This window comes from Pristis pectinata, chromosome 8 (assembly GCF_009764475.1).
Source record: "Pristis pectinata isolate sPriPec2 chromosome 8, sPriPec2.1.pri, whole genome shotgun sequence".
NCBI classification, from domain to species: Eukaryota; Metazoa; Chordata; class Chondrichthyes; order Rhinopristiformes; family Pristidae; genus Pristis; species Pristis pectinata.
This window is the reverse complement of record NC_067412.1, coordinates 28,875,226-28,896,022: the sequence shown is the minus strand read 5'-3', so window position 1 is coordinate 28,896,022 and position 20,797 is coordinate 28,875,226. Positions and strand designations below refer to the sequence as shown.

General features: G+C 36.6%; 1 protein-coding gene across 1 annotated transcript in view; it reads right to left on the bottom strand.

Moving 5' to 3' along the window:
• Positions 1-1,699: 1,699 nt before the first annotated feature.
• The window catches only part of LOC127573574 (uncharacterized), a 245,881-nt gene continuing 226,783 nt past the window's right edge, over positions 1,700-20,797 (bottom strand). The window contains exons 147-160 of the mRNA XM_052021930.1: positions 20,260-20,312; positions 19,717-19,834; positions 17,752-17,837; positions 16,994-17,120; positions 15,532-15,719; positions 14,982-15,072; positions 13,880-13,997; positions 11,397-11,578; positions 8,592-8,738; positions 6,316-6,449; positions 5,383-5,516; positions 3,880-3,974; positions 2,473-2,659; positions 1,700-2,370 (exon numbers count right to left, since the gene is read on the bottom strand). Of these exons, the coding sequence (XP_051877890.1) occupies positions 2,264-2,370; positions 2,473-2,659; positions 3,880-3,974; positions 5,383-5,516; positions 6,316-6,449; positions 8,592-8,738; positions 11,397-11,578; positions 13,880-13,997; positions 14,982-15,072; positions 15,532-15,719; positions 16,994-17,120; positions 17,752-17,837; positions 19,717-19,834; positions 20,260-20,312 (1,767 nt within the window). The 3' untranslated portion in view covers positions 1,700-2,263. The remainder of the gene's footprint in view (positions 2,371-2,472; positions 2,660-3,879; positions 3,975-5,382; positions 5,517-6,315; positions 6,450-8,591; positions 8,739-11,396; positions 11,579-13,879; positions 13,998-14,981; positions 15,073-15,531; positions 15,720-16,993; positions 17,121-17,751; positions 17,838-19,716; positions 19,835-20,259; positions 20,313-20,797) is intronic.

Sequence of the window (20,797 nt, the reverse complement as noted above, 5' to 3'; positions counted from 1 at the left end):
CTACTGAAATCCATGTATGGAAGTTGGAAGTAATCCGGTGGAGTTCACTTTGTTGCTGACCTGTAGAAGGAAACGGTGGACGACCACGATTCGGATGCTTTTCGGGATGAGGAAGTCACTACTGAGTAAACACTGGAGTGTTGTTTGGGTTCCATCGTGGAATATTTGGATTTGGTATGTACTCTCTCTCTGTTTCTCTACATCTACGTCTTATCTTCAGACAACGGTGGTTGTTGAAGAAGCCCTTGCTCATGTTTCACCTTATGGCTTGCGGAACTGAACTTTAAGAACCATTCCGGAACTTGGAGTTTGGGACTTTGCCACACGCACACACGAAGAGTTTAGTTTTTGGGGTTAACATTCGAGGTTTAACATTTTTGAATTCTAACATACTAACATTTTTACTTTTATTTTACGTATTATCATAAGTAGTGATTAATAAAATAGTTTTTAACACTAAATCATGCTCAGTGTTTCTTTTGTTGCTGGTTCGTGACATATTAATGACCTGGAGGAAAGAACAGTATGTAAGGTCTCCAAATTTGACAATATGAAATAGGTGGAGGGGCATGTTGTGATAAGGATACTGTAATTCTCCAATGGGATATAGATAGATTGAATGAGTGGGCAAAAGACTGGCAAATGGAGTTTAATGTGACGTCATGAACTTTGGTCAGAGAAATCAAAAGGCAGAATTATCTAAATGGAGAAAGACTGCACGTGAGTGAAGTATAGAGGGATCTCTGCATTCTAGTGCATGAATCACAAAAAGCTAGCAGGCAGGTCCAACGAGTAGTTAAGAGGGCAAACAGCATTTTGACCTTCATTGCCAAGGGGTTGGAATTTAAAAATAGGTTTTGTTGCAATTGTACAAGGTGTTGGTGAGGCCTCATCAGGAATGTGTACAGTTTTGGTCCCCTTACCTAACACAAAACAGATATAGTAACATTGGAAGCAGTACAAAGGAGATTCATAAGCTAATTCTTGGTATGAGAGGGTTGTCCTACCAAGAGAGACTAAATACTTTAGGCCTATGTTCCTTGGAATTGAGATGAATGAGGGGTGACCTTATTCAAACATAGAAGAACCTATGGGGGCTTGACAGAGTAGATGATGGAATGTTTTCACTAATGGGAGGGTTGTGAACAAAGGGACATGCCTACAACATAAGGGGCTGGTCATTTAAAACTGAGGTATGTAGAAATTTCTTCTGAGTGTGGTGAATCTCTGGAAGCTGGATCATTAGATGTATTTAAAGTGGAGGTGGATAAATATTTAATAGATCAGGAATAGAGGGTTGTGGAGAAAAGGAAGAGAAGTTGAGGCCAGCATAGGTCAGCCATGATCATACTTGAAGGGACTGATGGCCTGCTCCTGTTCCTATTTTCTTCTTAATTTCAGTTTCCAATCTTACATCTGGCCACGCATTGACTATTGAAGTATTTTGCTACTTGTCTTAACAAGACATTGAAAGCAATCAATCCCTTTGCAAATGGGACTCGTGGCACACAGTAGAGGGCTCTGAAGGAACACACTATATTTACCAACACTCCCAGTAACTTGCAGGCAACTTCTTGTGTACACGGACTCATGGATAGCAACTCAGTGGATAACAAGACATTGGTACCCATATTTTGAAGAAGACAGAAGACATGAATTTTTCACAATTTAATTTTTTATTTTCAAAATATGCATTTTATTTGGTTGTGCTAAGTTACTAGTTACTACTTAATTTAAAAAATTATCACATTTTTCATTGTTTGAGAAAAGTAATTACACCCATCTTAGTTAAATATAAATTGCTTGCTTATTTACTGAAAAATGTATTAGTATTTGTCTCTATCAACAAGCTCTCATGTCAAAATTTAAATATAATTAAAAACAAAAACCTGAAAATAACATTTGACCCAAAGCACTACATTTGATCAAATATCTATATTTTAATGATCATTAATGTTTTTATTAGCTTGCATACTAATCACATAACTCTGATTAAAGAGGTTCTTTCTTATTTTTCTTTGTAACACTTTTAAATTTGTCCTTTGGCATGACTGGCAATTTATCTACTATTAGTAAGATCCTATAATGCAAAACTGAGTTTATAATTTAAAATATTTACTCTGTATGTTAAACATCATATACAACTAAATCATTTGGTAAATGTTAGTGCTTGTCATGTTCAAATTGTGTTCAGTGGTTGATTGTCAGACACACTTATACAGACATTATCAATTTACAGATATTGTAAAATAGTCTCTTTCTATCACAACCACACTTGTAATACAATGATTATTGCACTGATGGAGAAAGACTGAATTAAACACTGTAGATAATTCTTGTTGATAGATGATGATGATGATGATCCTATTACTAGAAAAGGAAACAAAAAGAGTAATTTTAACCCTTTAAGAAATGACAAATCAGGAGTAATTATAATTATCAACAGAAGTAACTGCAATGGACACAACTCACCTAGGATATTAAATAACCCAGAAGATTCAGAGTCAGGCTTTCCTCCTGTTAGACCAATTCCCAGGCTCCTCACTTCACTTTTTGTATGTTGTGAAATCCAAGCTTGAACTAGTGTGGAATTTTCATGAGTTTTAACTGTTTGAAGGTTAATTCCGAGCAAATTTTTCAATTCATTGGCACTGAGTTCCTGAAATAAAGAATTGTACATACAGGAAACTTGTAATTTGGGACTGCTCAGAATGATTTATTAGGAACTTAATTCAGAATTAATTACAGTTAGTTTTGAATCTTCCTCCCATTTTAGTTAAGGCAAGAAAAATAACATATGAACAAAAGAAATTGGAGCAGAAGCAGGCCTCTTGAGCTTGCTCTGTCATTCTATAAGATCATGGCTTGTGCTTGGCTCCATTTTCCTGCCCATTCCCCCTGCCTCTTGACTCCACTATAGATCAAAAATCTGTCCTCCTCGAGCTCTAATACTAGTTATGATTCGGCCTCCACAACTGTCAAGATGGGAAATTTCAAAGGTTCTTGGCACCTTTCACAGCCTTTGGTTCTTCCATTGTGCATGATAGCCTATGAAGTTATACCTTTACATGCAATTGCAATCAATGTATTAAAATTCTAAATTAAATGTCAAGAATCATTTTTATGTACACTACAATACTAAATGTTTAGCGAAGGCCTGATTCATAGTCAAACAGCATGGAACAGGCCCTTTGGCCCACTGAGTCTGCACTAACCAGCAGACACCCATTTTACACTAATCCCATTTTCAAATTCTCTAACTCACCTGTGCACTAGGGGCAACTTGCAGCAACCTATTAATCAACAACTTGAACAACTTCAATGGACATAATTTTATTTAAATCAGTCCCAAGTCCTCTGGGATGTGCACCAATGACTATTACATTTAGAAAGGTTGCAGCCCTCTGTTACCCATAAACAAACAAATATTTTGAACACGAGTACTGGTTGGTCATTTGACTTTGGAAGGCATCTCAGAGGAAGGACAAGCTTAACTCTTCACCCTTTGTGCGCACCAGAGACAGACACACACACACACCTGGAATGGAAGCTCGAGATTCTTTTTTTTCCATCTCCAACCAGCACAACAAAGCCAATTGCAACATACAATCTGCTGCCCTAGTTAAGGTTAGTGAATGTGGTGCAACCAAAAGTTGAATCTGAATACTTCCCAGTATGCAGGGCTCAGCATCTTAACTGAAGAGCACTGAATTTTTTTTTTACATTAAAGCCATAATCTACAGTTCTTAAAAGTAAAAGATTAAGGTAAACAAATGTTCTGAGAAATATTATCGCTCAGTATTGACCATGTTAGTGATGCAAATATTTTGAACTTGCTGTGAGTTTATGTTTGAATAGAAATGTTTAATTTCTACATACTTTTAATTCCTCAGGATTCAGTGCCAGGAATACAGAGGGATCCATAGTGATTTTCTGTGAAGCTAGAGTCTGTAAGTGAGCACTACTTGCACCACCTAGAAAAGAAAAGAACTTGCTATAAAGGAACTGCTTTGTAACTTATGTACAATTACATCATTGAAATATACAGAACTACCAGATACTCAATGGTTTTAAGTCATATTGTATCATTGATTTCCCTGCTCTCATGTGTTTATGGGACCTGGGCCACCCACACCAGCTGCAAAGGCACTGGGAAAAATGCCACCAATACAGTCTCTGCAAAATCCTCCAAATCCACAAGAAAGATGAGAGCACCAACATGAGTATCCTCTCTCAGCTTAACATCCCTAACACTAATTACACTTTGTCATCTCCATTGGGCAGGCCCTGTCATACACATGTTTAACACCAGACTCGCAAACACTCCATTCCAGGAAGAGACGACCAAGTGGACAGGGGGAGAAGATTCCAGGATATTTTTGGGTTTTTTGGAAAAAGTGCAACATCCCCACTAACCTGAGAATCCCTTTGCTGTGATTGCTTAAAGTGGAGGAGGAGCATTCAGGAAGATACTGAGAACATTAAGTCCATGAATTAGGTGCACACAGAAGCCCAGCATAAACAATGAAAGAAGCACACCTTCTGTCCACCTGTTTCATTAGGAACCTTCTACCCATCTGCAGAAAAATCTGCAGTTTTTACATTAGCTTCCACAACTGCCTGTGTGTTTTGAAACTTTAAAATCTTTTTGACTGTTTCCAAATGTCATCAGAGAGAAATGGAAACAGTGGAAACCACCTAGTGAGAGTGTGAGTCATCAGAAGGCCATTGGGGCAGTCCATGGGCAACCTTGAATAACTCGCTGCTCATAGCCTGCTGGGCTTCATAGAATGGCTGGAGCAGCAAGGTCATTAAGAGGTGTGGCCAAGAAAGGATAGAACTCGGGTTAGGCCTAGGTTATTAACTCTTGCATGACTGTGCTCACAATGATAAAATGCATTGATGTTTGTTTTGGTAGTTTCTGGCTAGAATTAAAATACAGAAGATCTGAATTTGAAATAAAACGACAAGCAAAATTCAAAAATCTATTTGGGAGCTATAGTTCAACTAGGGTTAGAATGCTCAAGTTTCATAACATTACTTACATCACTGGAGTGTCTTATAGTCAGTATCTTCTTGTCAGATCCGAGTAATTATTATTTCTTTTGCCACTATAACTATACCTACTCAATTACATAGACATCGGGTGGCAGGGATATTTTCCCCAATTTTAAAAAAACAAAACAACTATCTTATTTTGTACCATATTTTGACTAATTGCATATTTTTAAAACTTATGCTGAAAAGTTGTTATTTTATTAATTGTGGGATGTGCATTTTCTTATTTTTAGCAGCCCCTGCAAATAATTAGTTTGTATAATTCAGTTTGTATAATTCAGAACAATTTCTCTATTCTGATTTACCAGTTTCAGTTGCACTTACCAAAATACGTTTTCATCTGGTTATAGTAGATGACTGAATCATTATTTTGTAACTCAATCACACTCTTTGCTTTGTTGTAAATTAAGTTTTTCTTTGATTGAGAGCACGAGGAAATATTCAGAGGGTTTGCATTGCTGGAGAAAAATAATTGCAAAGTAGTAAATTAGAAAATCTGAATTATATTCTACTGTTTAATCTCTCAATGTTATTCACTGTTGAATGTTTAATATGAACAGAAGTATTCAAGGTAGCATTACTAAAAGCACTTAAATTTGTGAACTGGTCTGGAATTGGGCAACACTGGGATAGAGTCTCGGGACCTAGTATTCCTTGTCAGATCCTAAACCTTAATCTTATGGGAAAGGGGTGGCCAAAGAAATACAGGACCCAAACTACTACTGTTCACTTTTAAACCATCAGCAACACCCTCCACCCAAATGACACAAGTAATCACATTACTTATTCCCATCATCACAAAAATTTATCTTAAGCGATTGCAGTAATAATTTCTCTATATACATGATATAATTTAATTTCAAATAAGCTATAGCTTGTTAACTGAATTATTTATGATTACATGTAATGATTTGGTTATATTAATCAAAATGCATATTATAGTTTTCTGTGCCTTCTGTTGTGTGTAAGTAGACCAATTCCTTGAAGGCCATAAATTTCAATGGAGATAAATAAAATATCCCAAAGTAATTAACATTATTCGTGGTTGTTGAGTACAGATTGGGAGGCAACTAAATTTCTTGTTCCAGGTTAAGAGCAACCAACGAAAATGAGCGTTTCCACTACTTTATACATGAGATACTTTGATATGCAAATCTGATTTACATGGGCAATTTGGACGACCAAACATGAAGTACAAGTAATTAGGTCAGCATCTTGGTGATTCAACTTAATTTCTTATCAAAGTAGGACACTCACCTGATATTAGTACGACTGATTTTCTCTAGTTGGCTTTCGTCAAGAAGGCACAACACCCTACCACCAATAATGTTCAGCACAGCTGTATCTATTATTCTAGAGGCACTTAAGTATCTTGACATAATGGCTTTGCTCTGAATGTTAAAAAGAAAAGGTTGTTAAAGAGAATATTTTCAGTTAGAGTTTTAAACTTGCATCAAACCAACATTCAGGTACACCTAACTTCAAATTTCATCTTTTTAGCTTGCATTTTTTTGATGGTCTTTTTATTATTGAACTTAAAGCTGTATGGGATAATAACTCAATTTTTGGCAAGTTATTGTAGTGGTTAGTTGTAGAATCAAGACCCACTCTCATCTTCATTCAAGATTCTTATACCCAATCTCAAAGCTACATCCTGTACTGTACTGGAAGAACACCTTCATTTCTCTTCTTGTGGGACTCCATAGCCTGTTTCGTTTGGATTACCAATCAAATTAACCACAAGGAATTGGTGCTTGGACCTTTTTGATGTTTGTACTATACATTAACAACTTGGATGTGAATATAGGAGGTATGATATGTGCAGATGACACATAAATTTGTAGTGATGGGAGGTGGTGAGGCAGGTTGTCTAAGGCTACATAGATCAGGTGGAAAGTCTGGGCAGAGCAATGGCAAATGGAAATTAATCCTGTCAAATGCAAGGTGATGCATTTTGGAAGGCAAATAAGGGTAGGATGTACACAGTGAATGATAGGGCCCTAAGGAGTGTTGATGAATAAAGGGTCTGAGGCTACAAGTCCATAGATCCCTGAAAGTAGCTGCACAGGTGGATAAGATGGTGAAGGCAGCATGTGGGATACTTGCCTTCATTTGCTGTGGCACAGAATATAAGAGCTGGAACATCACGTTACAAATTTAGAAAACATTGGTTAGGCCACACCTGGAGTATTGTGCACAGTTCTGGTTGCCACACTGTAAGAAGGATGTGATTGCACTGGAAAAAATGCAGAGCAGTTTCACCAGGATGTTGCCTGGATCAGAGCTTTCCGGTTATAAGGAGAGGTTGGATAGGCTAGATTTGTTTTCTTTAGAGAGAAGGAAATGGTCTGCAGGAGGTATATAAAAATTGAGGGGAATAGGTAGGGTAAATAGTAACATTCTTTTTCCCCATGGTGGGTGTGTCTAAGGCAAGAATGCACAGGTTTTAGGTGAGGAGTAGAAGATTTAGAAAGTATCTGAGGGGATTTTTTTTTCCCCCACGCTGAGGGTGGTTGGAGTCAGGAATGTACATTCTGAAGAGGTGGTGGAGGCAGATACACTCAGACATTTAAGAAGTATCTAAGGAAGAACTTGAGTTGCCAAGGTATAGAAGGCTATGGACCTAATGCAGGTAAATGGGACTAGTGTAGTTAGGTACAATGTTGAGCATGGGCATAGTGGGCCAAAGGGCCTGTTTCTGTTGGCAATTTTGAGTTGAGTTTTTCTTCATCCATTGGGAATTAAGTTGAGAGCACCAAAACTAATTCAACAGAGAAACTTTACAGATTGGATTTGATTTAAAACAAGATCTCAGTGATTATGGGGGTAGAAATTAGTCCTTAGTTATATAAGCTAAATGTATAAAATAGTGGTGTATGCACATTCTACTCTTCCGAAATTTAGTGCCATTAAAGTAAAGACTAACTGAATTTTGAAATGGAGTCACCACACGTGTTCCTATGCAACATTTTTTCAATCTCTCAATGCACTCTTCTGCCTAGAGTATTAATATTTAAAAAGGGACCTTTGAAACATTAATTCAGTCTCTAGTTCATCAGCAAACTACAAGTTTTTTGAATTTCATCAAGGGATATTATAGAAAATAAACTGATCTATTTTTAATTCCCCAGTCTGCTAAATGTTGAAAGAGCTGTAAAAAGAAATTTCAGTGTCTTGCCAGCCCAGTTAACCATATTCTCAATTCCCCTAATTATCTTATAATTCAGTGCAATACACATTGGGCATCTATAGTTTATGTCAAACAGGCAGCAACCTCTGTGCACTGTAGTCTGCTGGGTCCTTGTCTCCCACTTCTAAACTGAATTGTGGAAGTGGGATACATGGGGCAGCTACTATCCTCTTGCATAATTTGCACAAACAAGCTTGGATAAACTTCTACCCCTGCATACCCAAAAACAGAAACCCTGAAAAACCTAGGTCAGATTATGCAAGTTTCATCACAGGCTTCTTTGAACTAAGACAATTCCTTAATATATTTTGTTATAAATAAGTTTCTACAATGGCTACAGTACCACATCATCACTCAGGCTGTTTGACAGTGTAGCTGAAAGGGTCTCCAGTTTGGTTACGTTCCAAGTGTTAATATCAGTAGAGTTGTACACTGAAGTAATATATCCCAGTAACTGGATCTTCTCTTCGGGAATTCCATTTGGATAAATCTATTTATGAAAGATGCAGAATATGGATATATCATTGCACCTGCTTTGAGGGGGGAAGAAAGGAAGCAAATTTTTGATCTTTTCTAATAGACAATGAGAAGGATACTTGGAGCTTCATAAGGAAAAACTATATATTTAACAGAAGCATCTTTAGCTTGTAATTTAAAAAAATACGTTTTGTCTTTCACAAAGATCCTTAAGCAAAGTGTACCATTGTACTAGTCAGCCCTAGCAAAACAAATAAGTCATCCCTCTAACTCTCTAGGGAGGCTTCAGCAAGAAAATTATGTCTGCCTCAGAGCTGCTAGGGAGATGTTGCCCGTGGGAACTCCAAGTGGTGGAAGTCCATCTTCTGTTGCTGGTGGTAATGGGATGAAGAGTGTTATCTGCCATTCTCCTACCTTCCATGAAGCTAATGGAATAGAATATTGGGAAAGGAGCATGACAGACAGCTGATACTGTGCTAGCACTAATGACCTCACCCCAGCCTTTAGTATGTTTTTCATGCTAGGCAACTCTAGACTACCTAGCTTTTACCACTTATGTTTGTATTGGACCTAATCTGGTAGTTTTACTCTGACTAGAAAATAGCTGTCAGAGGCTGAGCTTCATCCAGTCAACGATAGACTAACACAAAAAAATGAAATCATTTTCTAACATCACACTACATTTATTCTCCAAAAGAATATTTGGAACAAGAACAATTTCTCACAGACCTCCTTTCAAGTCTACACACAGAGCACCTGGTGCAATGTCAAGCCTTCAGCTTTGTGTTCCATGTTAAAATGAAAATTTCTATACAAGTGACCCCCACATCATGGGGGTAAAGGGGGGGGGCGGGGGGCGGGGGCATGCATTCCTAGAGAACTGTCTGTAAAGTGATTTTTTTTTCCCATAACATGAAACCATGTCATCTGCACACAGGTTAAGAAACCCAAATTGGGGGAAAAAGATTGTTTATCTATTTACATTTTTTTTGCGCAGATTCTGTATCTCATATTTGTAGGTAGTGATTTGTGAATTCTGTAGAGGTGAATTTCTGTTACCCGAATGGCCATAACATAGGAGTCGCCTGTACTTTAGCGCCTCTCTTAAATGCAAAAACTATAATTACTAGAATTCTGAAGTGCTCAGCTGGTCAGGCACCACGTGGAGAGAAAGACAGAGTAATTGTTTCAATTTTGATGAAAGGTCATCTCTATAAAGTATTCCCAGCATTCTTTGTTTTTATCTCTATTAAATATATTTATTTCCCATTTCCATTTGTGGTTATTTGCCCAGGCCACCATTCTTGGCCAAAGAGCTATTAAAATGAACTGTTGTCGGGGATCACAGCTGTATTCCATTACAGAATGCTAGAACTTACAAATGGTCAGTTCTTGTCCCTCCTCTTCTGATGTGACACTTAGTAGAAAAGCTTGATCTAAGTATCTTAAGATCTTTGTAATTTGATGTATGTGTTTTAAGAATTGGTTCAGCTCGCTCTGAAACATCTACTGCAGCATCCATCCTCTGTTCTGCCTGCAGTCCAGTTGCTTTGCGTCATAGCTGCTATCATCAGGGATATGTCTGATGGCACTCATTTCTTTGCTATAAAAGGTTGTTGGCTTGCAGGGAGCATGTCTACCCTTTGACAGTTCTTGTTTTTAATCCCACTGGTTGTTTATACCCTCCATCCTTGTGTAGACTAGCACAGGAGAAGTCACTGTTTTATTCACCAAAACCCAACCACAGAAAAGGCTGTACTGACTTAAAAGGTGCCAGATGGGTCAAGAAAGGTCTGGCGTGACAACCAGCAGCCTCGAAGGTTGAACTGATAATTGGATGACCTAATCATTTGAGATTACTAGCACAAGTTTAAAAAGTTGCCATTGTGATTTGGTGCTCCCATCTGGAAGAAACACTAGTGGGAAGTTCAGACTAGTCACAGACTTGTAGCAGATGATTTCTTGGGCTGTGCTAATTGTGAGTACACCCAGGAATGATGAATCATGAAGCAGCCCCAAGACTTTGAGTATGCCTGTGAATTAATAAAATTCTGTTTGTTATCCCAATTAATATTGATAACTGAGAAAAAGGTGACTTGGCAATTAGTTTTCTCACGCCACCAAAGGTTACAAGTGCAAGTTCAATTGAAATTTCAGTTACAAGATTGATGGCCTTATCTGACTAAAATCTACCAGTGAGCAAAGACAGGATTAAAAAAGATTAGACACATTCAAAAGGAATGGTGGAAAGGCTCAAGGGGCTAAATAGAACATACCGTTAAGTTACCCTGTTCTTGTATATTTCTGCCAGCCAAGCTCCCTTATTATATTACTTTCATTGCTGTGAGAGTAGATTGTACTGCCCAAATTGTTTCTCCAAAAATAACCACTATACTATCTGAATCACGTTGTTGGTGGTGGCCAGGGAAGAAAGATTTTTAGTGTCTAGTAAAGCAAGCGCAAGGATAAAATAAACTTGAGAGTAATTATTGTTAAAATGTGCTTATGATTGGCCTGGAATCCTCTTCGATGTAACTTCCTCTTTGATGTAATTTCCCCTTCAGTAATGGTAAAACTGTGTTCAGACTGTACATACATAGAGACCATTAAATGCTAATATCATTGGTTTCTTTCAAATTTGCAAAGCTTATTTTTAAACCATGCACTTTACCTGATTCAATTTTTCCTTTAAGACTTCAAGCTGGGCTTCAGAGAAAGCAAGGCTTCCCAGTTGAAACAGATAATCCTTCAGTATGGTATTATTCAGACATTCATCCAAATCTGATGCTCCATATTGTGCAGGTAGCAAGACATCAAATGTCATAGATGCTGTTATTTCACCAACTCCACATCCTGCAAATACAATTGTATGGATCAGTCATTTTGAGGAACACATTTAGTTTGATATTTTATTCTCTCATTTCTCTCCCATCTTCCCTCATCCTCAACGTTTGTCCATAAGACTTGCCTTCTGCCTCCTCAATCGCTGACCATTCAAATTCTGTCATGTTACCTGTATTAGTTTTCTTTTAAACAATTCTTTCTCCACAGGTATTGCCCTATTCTTAACAAAAACCTCTTGATTCCTTCATCGGGTATCTCCAGCCACTTTTTCTAAAATTCTCTCCAGATTTTTACCTAGGAACTTCCTTCAACTAAATATTGTCTTGAACTCCATTCAAGACTACTGCTTCCACCTCCCTCTCGGGTAAATATCTGAAACTGAATGAGAGTCTGCAACATTGGTCCCTTAATTGCTCCTGATAGGAACTTTGGATCACGTACCTATACAATTTCCAAGACTACCTATTTCCATTTCTGTAACATTGTTATACACTTGTTGTGAAATCCTTGTCTAAAACCAGCAGACTCCTGGGCGGCTTCCCTCGTTATTCCCTGTTACGAACTAGGTTACTATTGGTGAATGTCCCTTTAAAATAGAGCAGTGTGTGTGTGTGGGGCGTGATGACGTCAACAGAAGATAAGAATGTTTTTGGAGAAGACAGTCGGAGTCAGTTGGAGGAGAGAGAGAGACCGAGACCAGCCTGCTAGTCTCTATTGATGGATGAAAAACAGTAACTGTGTCTGCCTCTACAATCCATGTATGGATTTTTGGAATAATCCGGTGGAGTCCACTTTGTCGTTAACCTGTAGAGGGAAACAGGTATTTGTGTGGACGGCCACATCTCGATGCCTTTCGGGGTGGCAGATACTTCGGAACAAAGCAGTGGAGTTCACTTTGTTGTTGACCTGTAGAAGGAAACAGGTATTTGTGTGGACGGCCACGATTCGAGTGCCTTTCGGGGTGACAGATGCTTTGGAAGAAAGTGGTGGAGTAGTCACTGCTGAGTAGACACTGAGGTGTCGTATGGGTTCTATCGTGGAACATTTGCATTTCGTAATTACTCTCTATTTTCTCTCTACATCTGTCTTATCTTCAGTCAATGGTGGTTTTGAAGAAGCCTTTGCTCACGTTTCACCTTATGGCTTGCTGGACTGAACTTTGAGAATTATTCCTGGACTTGGTTTGGGAATTTGCCACACGCACACTACGAGTTTAGTTTTTGGGGTTAATGTTTAAGATCTAACACTTCTACTTTTATTTTTCTGATTATCATAAGTAGTTATTAATAAAGTAGTTTTTAACACTGATACATGACTCGGTGTTTCTTTTGTTGCTGGTTCGTGACATCCCGCAGTAAAATTGAGTGTCAACGTGTTATAACTTCAGTATTTGCTGATTAAATTAACTCTCTGTTAGCCAATAAGCATATTTTGAAATTCTCATGCTCATTTTCAAATCCCCCAAAGGTCTCACCTTCCTTCCCAATCTGTATTCTCCAGCAGTATAATAGCTGTTTAATTCTAATTCTGAGCACTGAATTAGCTGTGAGTTTAATCAATCCACCATCATTTGCCATGCGTTTGGCTACCAAGACCTCAAGTTCTAGAATTTCTTTCTGGAACCTCTCTGCTTTTATTTCCAGTTCTAAAAGAATACACCCCTTAAGATCTTCTGTGATCAAACTTTTGCCCCATTGCCTTAATATCTCTATTTGGGTCCTTCAGTTTTTCGGGAGGAGGAGTGTTTTGCATTGTGAAATTTGTCGTTGTCATTGTAAAAGCAATTCCCTTGAGGTTATGTTTTCTCTTTTGAACAGGAGTCATGCAGCAGTAAAATTTTCCAGTATTGATCTCAAATACTACTACTTCACATGTGACATGAGATTGTTGGCAGAGGGCATCTGGATCAGTTAAGATGAGTTAGGGAACACTGTTATTGGAGAATGCACCAAATTTCCTCCTGAAATGCTGCAACTTGCATAATTTCTTTTTAATTTGTTCTTTACTGTCCAAGCTAAGGGAGTACTTTAGAAATGTTATTACTGAGTCAAATTTAAAACAATTTGGCTTGTATGAAGCATCCTTGGGGAAACATCTCAGTTTCGGTCAAGTTAGACAGACAAATTTTGATCTGTTAAGTACAAACACATTCTATTTTGAGTTATTAACTTCACAGAAAATCTGTCTAAGGAAAAAGTGAGGGAGATGCAACAACAAATGCAAGTTTTACACGAATGGGATGTTGCACAATTAAACCTCCAAGAATCCCTCCAACCACACTTGCAAGCATCTTAAAAAAAAACAATGTACCTGTTGCACGTTTTGCTCTGGTAAATAAGGACAGGCGTAGGAGCAAATCTCGCTGTCTTTGAATTTGGAACTTTGATCGTCTCCCCACATATGTTTTCAGGCCATCTAAGATAACAGCCTGTAGACAGAAAAATACCATTTACAAACCATCAAATTACTTCCAGTAGAAAACAATTTTTGAAGTAAGAGCTACAATGCAAGTTAGAAAAATTTCTACTTCTCAGAACGCAAAGCACATTATAATCTCCTTCATGTTCATATGCATAAAAAGTTTTTAAATTAATTTTTCAAGCAAAAAAAGTAGTTCAAAACCAACAACCTAATGAGGGACAACTTCACTTTAGGCATTCCTTAGTTTTTCTTGCTTTGAAAGTGCAATTTATTTTGAGTACAGTGGAAACCTTGTTTGGGTGTGGATGTGAGGTTTGTGCATCTTTGGTAAAGTAAAATCAGGAGCAGCTTCAAGCCAACATGATTTCCTGCCAGCACCATTCTGGAGATGTTTTGTGTATTACTGAAGCAACAAAGAGTCTTAACCTGCTATTGATATTTAACATCCTGTGTTTTTTTTTTAGCTTATGCTAAAAGTAGGCAACTAAAATGGTCATTTGCACTGCCTGAAGAAAAACTGAAGACATTGAAGGTAGAAAAAGCTGAAAAAAAATTGAAGAGGGTTCTGGAAAACTTATTGGCTTGCATTCATGAACATCATTAAAATGTAAATTTGGGAAGAGGTGAAGAAAGGACTGTCTCATTATGTGTCATCCTGGAGGCTGTACAACACAAGAATGTGGCTGCCAAATCAGAAAGGCACACAAGTGGCCAGTAGTTACTGGATGTTCACAGTCTGATTATTCAGGACCTTAGTTTTCCCAGTAATATGGTTTATCCCATACCTTAATTACCAATTTGATTTGTTAGAAAAAAAATCAGTTGCACTATTAGCCTTGTAGTTAGACTTGGGAGCAAAATACATAAATTTTCCCCATTACAAATCAACTAACTGTAACACTAGAAGCCAGATGTCATTACGCAAGGGCTTAGCACATTTGTCAGCTATTTTGATACAACACAGATTCAAGGCTTTATGATAATTTTATACCCTCTTGACGTCTTTCCATGTATTTCCATTCACAGCAAACACAAGTGTTCCCAAATTTTCTAGTGTAGATGTGTTCCATGTGGAGGGATCACTGAAGAGAAATAGAGAATTATACGATTATAATGCAGTTTTTAAAATTAATTCTACCATGCAAATATTTTTAGATAAATTTGTTAAAATGTTATAGCAAAATGTAGTACAAAGGCTCTTTAAAGCTGCAACGCTGAACTGTAAATATGTCAGATAGATTTCATTAACTGCATATTACAAAAACAGTTAAAGAAATGTCAATGTACAAATTGGTCCTAAAGCTTCCATAATATTTCCATAGCCTTTTAAGCATCTATTCTCTTTGGTACTTAATAAAACAAAATTCTCACTTCATTGTATTAGCAATGTCCTATCAGGCAATTCATGTTTGGCACAAAAAAAACTTTGAAACATCAGATTTTAGTAGTACTGAAAATAAAAGGCTGAAAGAGTATTTAGTTAATAGACAGCCTCTGATAATAAAATTCCATACAAAAGAAATGATAATTTTGAAACTCACCCATATACTTGTGTATGATTGTTAAGTAAGGTATTAATTGCATTTTGCTGAATAGGTGTATATTCAGTACAACTTTTCAATGCCTCTAATATAGAAATATCAGATTTTGTAATGTCTCCATCATAGTCGCAGACTAAATTATTTAGTATCGTCACATCATCTCTTGACAACCCTTCAGCCGAAATATTCTAAAAGAAAGCATAAAAATGATAAGCAAAGAAGAAGAATTTTATTTTAATCTCCATTCTACTTAGTTCTTTATAGGTACACACAATTCCATGCCCAAGGAAAAGTTTTGAACTGCACCCTCTACAGTAAGCAAACTGTTCATTGACTGAACCCGCCTCTACTTGGGTCTAAGTTCCATGCAGATCTCCTTCCACTTCTCTTCAGATCCACCTATGCTATGTATATTCCATATCTTAACAACTTGTTTGGATAAACTGGTTTCTTAAATGAATTCCTTATCGCAGATATTGATAGTAAACCTTCATTCTGTGTTCCAGATGCTTCTGGAAACCTGCAGTTACTGCTCTGCCAATGGTGATCCCAAACGTGCAACAAATTGCTAAATTTGAAAAAGCTCCAAGGTTCTGCAGCCAAAATGCTAACTTGTTTTTTCACACCACAGACCCCAGCTAAGTACTCCTAATAATTTGCGAGAAAAGACAACTTGCAATCGTTTTGGAGATAGAGAAGAATGCAAAACTTTGAGAGGCATCTTTATCACCATGATGCATACCAATTACTGAGTTTCTAAGAACAGTCAATTTTCATGGATGGCATCCTTTAATAAATAATTAACCAAGAAAAATAATAATTAAATTTCAATGTGCAGAAGATGATTGCTTCTGATTTTTTAAAAAAAATATGCAGGTAATTGTCGATTCCAGTAACAGTATTTTGCTTTATATTTTGGAATATTTCTATGTTTTACTGGTTATAAACATCACTTTTATACAGGGAACTGTAATTATTTAATTAGGTAGATTTTTAGAGGAATGCAATAAATTTTGCGCTTAAACTTTGCTACAGGCAGGGAAGCAAAAAATAACCTGTACCTTATTGCCCTTTAAATGTACCATTTTCCAAATAAACACATAGAAGTGACAGCATTATCTGAAATCAATAACTTTGACATCACAAATGGAAGATGTAGGCCATCAAGCAGAAAATTCCACATGCAATTAATGTTGACCACAACTATATATTTAAAAATTCTGCTCATGTTATCTTCTACTGTTGATAACAATAACTGAGAAAGTTTATAGCTTTACATTTCAATGATTTGTAAAGAGGGAGCACAAACTGATAAGGGAAATAAACTCTTTAAACTTGCATTATGAAATAGTTAAGTATTGGTTTGCCACTTGCCATCAACATGGTCGGAAAATTAGTTCCACTCCCTGCATTTACTTCATTAAGTTGAGAACTTATTTATTAAATAACGATGTGCACTCACCAAGCAGATTTTAGCATTTTTCAACAGATTCTTCCTTTCTTGAGATTCTCGTGATACAACATTAATGTTGGCATGCCCAACAGCACGGAAGAAGCTTGTACAGTTTTCGGATGGGAATGCTTCAGGGCTAAAATGTTAAATATCGCAGACTGAATCCCATTATATGACTGATAATATACTTTTATTTAACTGCTTTAAGAAAAAACTGACCAAGTTGAAGTTTTGGCTTTAACAGTTTAAATCTTAAACAATCATTCAGATGATATTCACCTGATTCTATTTTCACTTTCTGGTTTGAGGCATTTTGATTTCAGATACTTGACAAGATTTTCCTATTCTACTTTTAACAAGGGTTTTTGGGTGACTGTAGGGCTGGCAGAGGTTAAAGAGAGGCAGTGTGGGAAGACAGCAATTTGAACAAGAGGCTGAGAATTCTACAGCAAGGATGCATTTGAGCATTTAGAGCAATGCAGATCTGTGACCACATGGGTTATGGGTAAATAAAGGTGTATGTTATGAGACTAACAGCTTATTTTAGGAATGAGCTGCAGTTCACAAGACTCTGAATTGGGTTGCTGGTCAGGAGAGCTATGGAACAGCCAAGTCTTAAGGTAACAAAAGCATGGAGTGATTTAAGTCGATAACTACTAACCCTTGTAAAAAAAAATATAGGTGGAATAGATCCATTGTATTGGAAAGAGCTGTTTAATCATCTAATTTACAAAAACAAACAGGAATAAAATTACTGGAAGTCTTACGTATAGTATATCAAGACATCTGCTGGTAGGTCAGAAATGTTTCCTGGTGTTTCAGTGGCATTCAATCTTCTAAACATGCAAATCAGCTGGGGAAACAAGTTTTCATTTGTTAAATAAAATTCACAAATTACAAACCAAGCCTAGTTTTTTTTTAACTATATAATCATCAATACCTTTTTCTAATTACAGGTTACATGTAGTTGGATTTTATCCTGAGATATCTTAAATAAATATTTTCTTTTCCACAAACAGAATTAAAAGTTTAATTTACAACTGATAATTATTCATTTCAAAATGTGTTTAGTTTTAGTCTTGCGTGTACAAATGGGCATAAGAAACAAATGCTCTTTGCTTTAGTTGCTCATGAAATCAGAAGTGTTGCCAAATATCTGGTCTTCTCTAAATCTCGTACAGTGTTGGTTATTATCAAAACACAAATTTATTACAGTCAATCCTTTTCAATTGTCAATTTATCCCTGTCATTTTGAAGGACTTTGGATATGTAAAATTAGTACACTCAAATGTCCTCAATTAGTATAGTCTCTATTAAAAGATATAGATTGTCAATAAATGCCAGTAATTGCTAAATACCTGTGTGAATTCCCTGGCAATTAAATTCTGATTTTCAATTATTGCATTTAAACAAAAACAGTAATTTAAGAAAATCCATTATTTTCAAATATATCCAACAGAAATTGGAACTGATACTACCTACAGTTTAAAAAAAAACTCGAATTTTTGAAGATAATAACCATGTATCCATTATTCAATTGATTCTAGAATTGTTCCTGCATATTGGAAGGCAGCAAATATAATCACAACTTTCAACAAGGGGGTTGGGAGAGAGGAAAAATGGAGGTATAGACCTGTTGTTGATAAGATGTTGTTATATGCAGGATTAACAGTGAACCTAGAAAATAATGATAGGACTGGGGAGTTGACATGGCTTTATGAAAGGGCAATAATGTTTGAGGCTATAGCCAGCAGACTGCATTAGGGAAAACCAGTTGATATGGAGCTTTTGGATTTTCAGAAGGCCTCTTAGAAGGTCCACTGAAGAGATTTTAAACAATTTGAGAGTGCACCCTAATGGGGGTAAATATACTTTGGGAAGATTGAAGATTGACTAAATGGGCAGAAAAAAAGAATTTCGCAATGAATGGCCCACTTTTGGGATGCAAGGTTGTGACTACTGGAGGATCGAAGGGATCAGCACTGTGGGCTTTTTACAATCCATACTACTGATTTGGATGAGGGAATCAGGCAAAATCTATCCAAGCTTGCTGCTGATATAGCATATGCCCCGAGAAGGCGAGGGGTATGATATACAGAGGACATGGCAGATAAAATGTAATATGGAAAGTGTGAAGTCATCCACCTTTGTAGAAAAACAAAGTTTATTTTAACAATGGTGGAAGATTGAAAGGGGTTAGCATCCAGAGGGACCTACATGTCTCTGTACATGAACCAATGAAAATTAACAGCAAAGTACAAGTTATAAGTACACTAATCCTCTTGTAAAGAGGCCAATGTACAAATATAGAGACATATTGGTCTAATTATGTAGGGCCCTGGTGAGACCGTATCCAGAATACTGGGTACAGGTTTGGTTTTGCCACCCAAGAAAAGATATTCATGTGATACAGGAAATACAATAAGGGTTCACAAATTTAGCTATTGAATAGAGATGATTGTGCTGTAAAAAGATCAAGATTTTTAAATGGTGTTCATCTGTAAAAAGGATAAATTGTGCAATGTATTTATAAATTCACTGGACAAAATACTTTCATATGTTATCATTGCTCATGTAGGCTAGCACTTTTCCAAACTAGGGGTACAGTTTGGCAGTGTGTTCTTAAGGACCTCAAACCAAAATCTATCAGAAACCTGTACTGATATCATAATTAATCCTATCCTCCCATGTTATATGGGTGAACAAACAGTTTAATTTGTATATTAGTTTACCTGATCAGCATTCAGTGAAACATTATCTTTTGTGCCTGTAACAAATTTTTTGAATCGTTCATCGTCCAAATTGTTTCCTGCTGCACAACTGAAACCTTGCAGTACAGAGGCGGATGCACTGTAACACAGATTAAAATGGTTAATCTCGAATCAAATTTTTCAAAGCTTAGCATTTGGAACATTTTGCATAGATTACAATGTTACTTTTGAGTAGTTTTTGCACTGTACAATTCCTGTATTTATTATACTACTGATAGGGCAATCAGTTTCATTCAATGCCATTTTCATTATTGTTCATTAAATTGTACAAACTGATCATGATTCAAAAAAAAATCACCTAAACAAACATACAATATATTCATCTATGGATGCAATATATAACTTTTGTGTGTGCTACTGACTGAACTGTAGCAGTAGACCAACTAGGCTATTTGGCAACATTATTCACTCGCTTTCAAATTTCTCGTGCTATTTCAGTTGAGGCCTGTTAACCACATTCAAGGGGAATGTTCAGTTCAGTGCAAAGGTAAACATAATACTTACACATTGAAGTTTAGGTTACGGTTTCCTATCAAAATCCCAAAAAACACAGCAGCCTAAAAAAAATAAATAAAGTGTTGACTGCACAATTGTTTTCATGAGTTTTAACTCAACAGTAGTTGCTATTCATCTATGATCAGTGGTTCTTGCCTTTTTTTTTAAACGGTGATGAACAGTTAGGGTCCAATTAATAGTTTAACTGGAAAACACTGCCATTTGGCTTCCAAACTAAAACTGAATTTTAATCAGCATGTACAATATAATATTAAATCCACATAAGAAGAAAAATTGGGTTTTTTTGAAAGTTTTTTAAAAACTTTTCAGGTATTCTTTTGGGCTTTACTGAGAGGTCACATTTTGGGCTATTTTGAAGTTGACCTTGTGTAACATTGTGGCCTAATTGTGCTCAGTCTGACCTGATTTATTTTTTCCCCCCGGAACAACTTCAGAATTTTTGAAAAAAGCTGAAATGCAGAATTACCTGCACTGAAAACTCCATTAAAACCAAATGTGTGAAAATTTTCAAACACGTTTGAAACCA